Consider the following 4,618-nt stretch of genomic DNA (forward strand, 5'->3'; position numbering starts at 1 on the left):
GAGCTTAAAGATAAAGTTAGTGGCATTCATTAATTACTGCAATAATATATAACATCAATTAAAACAAAAAACCAATTATCAAAGTAATATATTCTCACTCCTAAATTTAATAACCCTCATTATATGATGCTCCTTATTAGTTACCTTCTATTCTTAATATTTATTTTTTCCTTGTTTGATGATAAAAAAAAAAACTCATAATTAAGGGCTATTTGAGAATAATATGTAAGCCTACGTTTGTTTCTCAGAACAGGACAGGACAAGACACTAAAAATAAAATATAAGAGACAGAGATACAAAATTTTATGTTTTTATATTTTGTTTGGTGATAAACTAAAACAAATTATGAAAATTCAATTTATTTTTATTTTTTTATTCAAAAAAATTGAGATGAAAAATATAATAATAAAAAAATATAATTATAAAAAATTAACAAAAATAAAAATAAAAATAAAAAATAAATTGTGTACTTTGTTAGTGCCTCCGTGTTCTTTCTGTCAAGATGGACACAAAATACACTAATTCAGTATCTCTAGACATATTATTTCTGTCCATGTCTCTTCTGCCAAACACGATTTTGTATTTCTATATTCCTATCTCAGTGTCCTGTCTCTGTAAACAAATGCAGTCTAATAAAAAAGTGACATAAGTAATCATCAATTAGAGAATAATCCCAAATATTATATCCAATTCCTTCAAAATTCACTCTATAGGTGTTTCAACTTTCAAGGCCTCTTTTATTGTTGTCAATGCAAAATTGTTAGTATTTATAATGATGAAAAATCTTCATCATGACGAAAATTAGAGGAGCTTTTTCTTTACAATCATAGCAAAGCCAAAGAAACGACAAAGGATAAGTGAAGAGTGTATCTAAGATCAATTAACAAACGCACAAGAGAACAAGCATAATTATTGCATATGATCTTTAATGCTTTATTATTACTATTTGAGTTTCGGTTAGGTGTATGCTATTCATTATGATCCCTTAGGCATAACTAGTGCTCTTCATTCATATCTTGATATAAAGTAATTTGAAACTTAACCCTTTTAGTTATTAGATGATACAACATGCAATATTTGTAATCCATTTTGTAAAAGATTATAATTAACTCACTCTCCCCATTTATGTGATCTTACATAATTTCAAGAATAATGATTAATGTTATTTATCCTGAATTTTTATGTGTATAACTAATTATGAAAATGTCTTTTCAAGCGGTTAGAAATATATCTAAATTAAAATAGTATTCCGAATTTCTAATTATTATTTTTAGGCTTTGTAATGGCCTCTTATTTACCCGTTTGTTTTTTGGACCGTGTGTTTAGTTCATTCGCAATAATACAATATAGTACAATTAGGATCACCCAATCTTGGCGAATCTTGGCCCAATAGGACTCTACAAATCTAATGGTCCAATAATTAAGCACTAGTAGTGTGGTCCAATTCCCTTTTTTTTTCTTAAATAATTAACTTCGTAACAAAGTTGGGTTAGTACTTGTTTGGGTGCCATTATTTTGATAAAATTTTTTTTTTAATATTTTTTTTTTTATTTTTTAGCGTGTTTGGAAAATTTCTAGTAGTAAAAGTAAAAGCATTAGAAAAATAAAAAAAACATCTTTTTTGAGAAGCTGTAATTTATATCTTTTTTTAAAAGATCTTTTTCTCTTGTAATAAAAGTAAAAGCACTAGAAAAATAAAAAAAAGAAAATCTTTTTTGAGAAATTGTAATTTATATCTTTTTTTAAAAGATCTTTTTTCCTTAAAAAAAAGATATTTTTTATGTAATAAATAAACAAAAAAATTTTTTATATTGTTATACCCAAATATAATTGATAGATAAAAAGATATTTTTATATGAGATATCCAAACATAAAATTACTTATACTTTTTCATAAGATCTTTTAAAAAAAAATAACTCAAAAAAAAAGATCTTTTATTAGAAGCTCACCCAAACAAACCTTTAGTCTAGTAGTTAGCTCACTAGTTCGTTGAAGCAAGTGTCGGAAATTCAAATCTTGTCTTGTGCATGTCAGCGACAAACTCTTAAAATGGAGCTCCGAGTTGACTTGGATACCTCATAATTAATGCTTGCTTTGGACCTATAAAAAGAAAAAAAAATTACTACATCCAAAAAAAGTTATTTTAATTAGTAGTAATGTAATAGCAGCATTGCATGGTAACAGTGGTGGTCCATGAACATGAGTGGCTAGTAGCTTTTAGGTTTGTAGTTGAGTAAACGTGGAAAAGAAGAGCCACAAAAAGGTGGCATGTAAAAAAGTGTTGATAATGGTTGGGCTTTCATTGTGGCTTTAGGGTTAAAAAAAGTACAAAAAATGAGCAGTTTTGTGTTCAGTTAAGTGGCTGGTCCTGCGGCTGCAAAATCTTGGACATGACACTGCAAGCGCACGTTTTCAAGCTTCACATGTTATGTTAGTGTTACACTGTTACTCATTCACTCTCTCTCCAAAATATATATCAAAATGTCTTTCTCACATGCGTTATCTACCTTGTGTCCTTGTCTTCTTTGCCCAGTATTTGTATCTTGTTTTTTCTTATTTAATTACATTTTCACAACTATAGTTTTTACTAGTTTTTTTTTTTTTTTTTTGGATAAAACACACAATTAAATCAAATGGAGTTTAAAATTATACAATTAATCCAAATAAAAAAATGTTACATCGATCTCCTATTAGCACGTTTTTATATAAATCGAATGAGTCTCATTCAATTTTCCAACTCTCACACCAATTTGAATCAGGATAACTCGAATTACTAAGAAAAAAATGCAAATCGAAGCTAGCTAACTCGATTTATGCATACATGAAATTTAGCTTAGTAAATCGAATCATATTGATTCGAATTATGCATGCATGCACGTGATACCTACTAATTTGAATCACACCAATTCGAATTACCCATAATTTTGTGCACCTAGTAATTCGAAACAACCTGTTTCGATTTACCCATAGTTCTACTAATTCGAATTGCTTTTATTCGAATTACTACCAATGAGCGCCTATGGTAATTCGACTTTGACTCATTCGAATTACTAATGGTTTCCTATAAATAGAATTCGAATTGAGCTCGTTCAAACTACAATTCAAAAATCCTGCCCCACCAAATTTCAGAAAAATCTCTTCCCTAAAACTCCAACAAAGACTTCAACATTCGGATATTCTGCTGATGGGGGATAACCCAGATCGTCTTTATTGTTTGGATGGGGTTGCCCATATAGCTGGTGTCATCAATGAAGAGGTTAGTGCGTACAATTTTTTACGCAAATAGGATTTAATGTGTTACATTTTTTTTTGTCTCTTATAACGCTAGTTATTATTTACAATTGTTAAATTAGATAGAGTGTTATATTAGTGATTTATTAATTTTTAGAGGTCTGAGGGAGTAAGTTCTAATTTGGATAGTGATTACAAATAAGTAGAAGAGTATGAGTAGTGAAGATAATAGGGGGTAAAACTTGGTTAGAGTAAGAGTAGTGATTGGAGTCTATGTTGTGATTTGGGTTGTTGTTAAAAAAAAGTATGGGTAATGACTTGATGTTTTATTCAAAATTTATGTGACGTCTACACTAAATCAATTATTTTATTAATATTAAACTAGTTTTTATTAGGCCCAGTTTGATGAATATATGATATTATTTTGTATTTGAACGCGTAACATTATTTGGTTGTGAACAAGTTGTATTCTTTGGATTAAGAGATGCATTAGTTGATATTGTTATATAAATATGTTTTGATATGGTCCTAAGAGACAATCTGTTACGTTGTTTATGCAGGCCCACCGATGTATCACCAGCATGAGACGGCAGCAGGGTATGCGCCTGGACGAGAAGATTGTTCCATACTTGCAAATGGCTGGTTTATACCATCTTGCGAGACTGAACGAGATTTGGTTTAGGTTGGATGAGCCATTAGCTAGTGCATTCGTGGAGCGATGGCGTCCGGAGACACACGTGTTTCATATGCCGTTCGGAGAGTGCACGATCACACTGCAGGACGTGGCGTACCAATTAGGGCTGTCGATCGATGGACATTACGTCAGTGGATGCCTGACGGAGTTTGAGCGATACATCGAGGATGGTCACCTAGCTTGGGTGTGGTTCGAGGAGCTGCTGGGTGTTTTGCCTCATGCGAATTGCATCGACAAGTTCACTGTGAGATGCAGTTGGATGCATAACACATTCAGAGAGCTTCCTGATGGCGCCAACGACGCCACTGTTAGGAGGTATGTCTAGGCCTATATCATGATGCTTTTGGAGACTCAGCTATTTGGCGACAAGTCCGGTACTCGCCTTCACATTCGGCGGCTGCCATACGTAGCCAGGCTTGAGGACATGGGTGGGTACTGCTGAACAACCTGAAACTCCAGTACCCTGTGTATTTCTGGCACCAAATCCAACAGGTTCGCCAGAAACCCCTGTTGTCTCATGGCATCCAAGTCCAAATTTGAAAAGTGCGGGGGATACTATTGGGTCCCTGAGCTAAACGCTCCACCACCCACAGCTGGATTACTCCCTGCTATGTCATCACCACTATCATCGACAATGATGTCCGGCTCCAAATCATCATTGTCATCATCACCCAGTAGTACATCGTCTATACC

The 4,618-nt window shown here is 32.6% G+C and overlaps 1 protein-coding gene across 1 annotated transcript; it reads left to right on the forward strand.

The window, feature by feature from the left end:
- On the forward strand, nt 3,185–4,250 carry LOC107646226 (protein MAIN-LIKE 2-like). The gene is made up of 3 exons (XM_016350426.1): nt 3,185–3,256; nt 3,792–3,968; nt 4,011–4,250. Exons 1-3 carry the CDS (start codon nt 3,185–3,187, stop codon nt 4,248–4,250), a joined length of 489 nt encoding a protein of 162 aa, XP_016205912.1.

The sequence above is a fragment of the Arachis ipaensis genome, chromosome B06 (genome assembly GCF_000816755.2).
Source record: "Arachis ipaensis cultivar K30076 chromosome B06, Araip1.1, whole genome shotgun sequence".
Lineage (NCBI taxonomy): Eukaryota > Viridiplantae > Streptophyta > Magnoliopsida > Fabales > Fabaceae > Arachis > Arachis ipaensis.

What these genes read in the sequence shown, in the direction of transcription:
- LOC107646226 (XM_016350426.1), top strand. Translation starts at nt 3,185, where the DNA reads ATGGGGGATAACCCAGATCGTCTTTATTGTTTGGATGGGGTTGCCCAT. An exon ending in CTGGTGTCATCAATGAAGAG is followed by an intron (nt 3,257 to 3,791) that starts GTTAGTGCGTAC and finishes TTGTTTATGCAG; the next exon opens with GCCCACCGATGTATCACCAG. An exon ending in GATGGCGTCCGGAGACACAC is followed by an intron (nt 3,969 to 4,010) that starts GTGTTTCATATG and finishes ATCACACTGCAG; the next exon opens with GACGTGGCGTACCAATTAGG.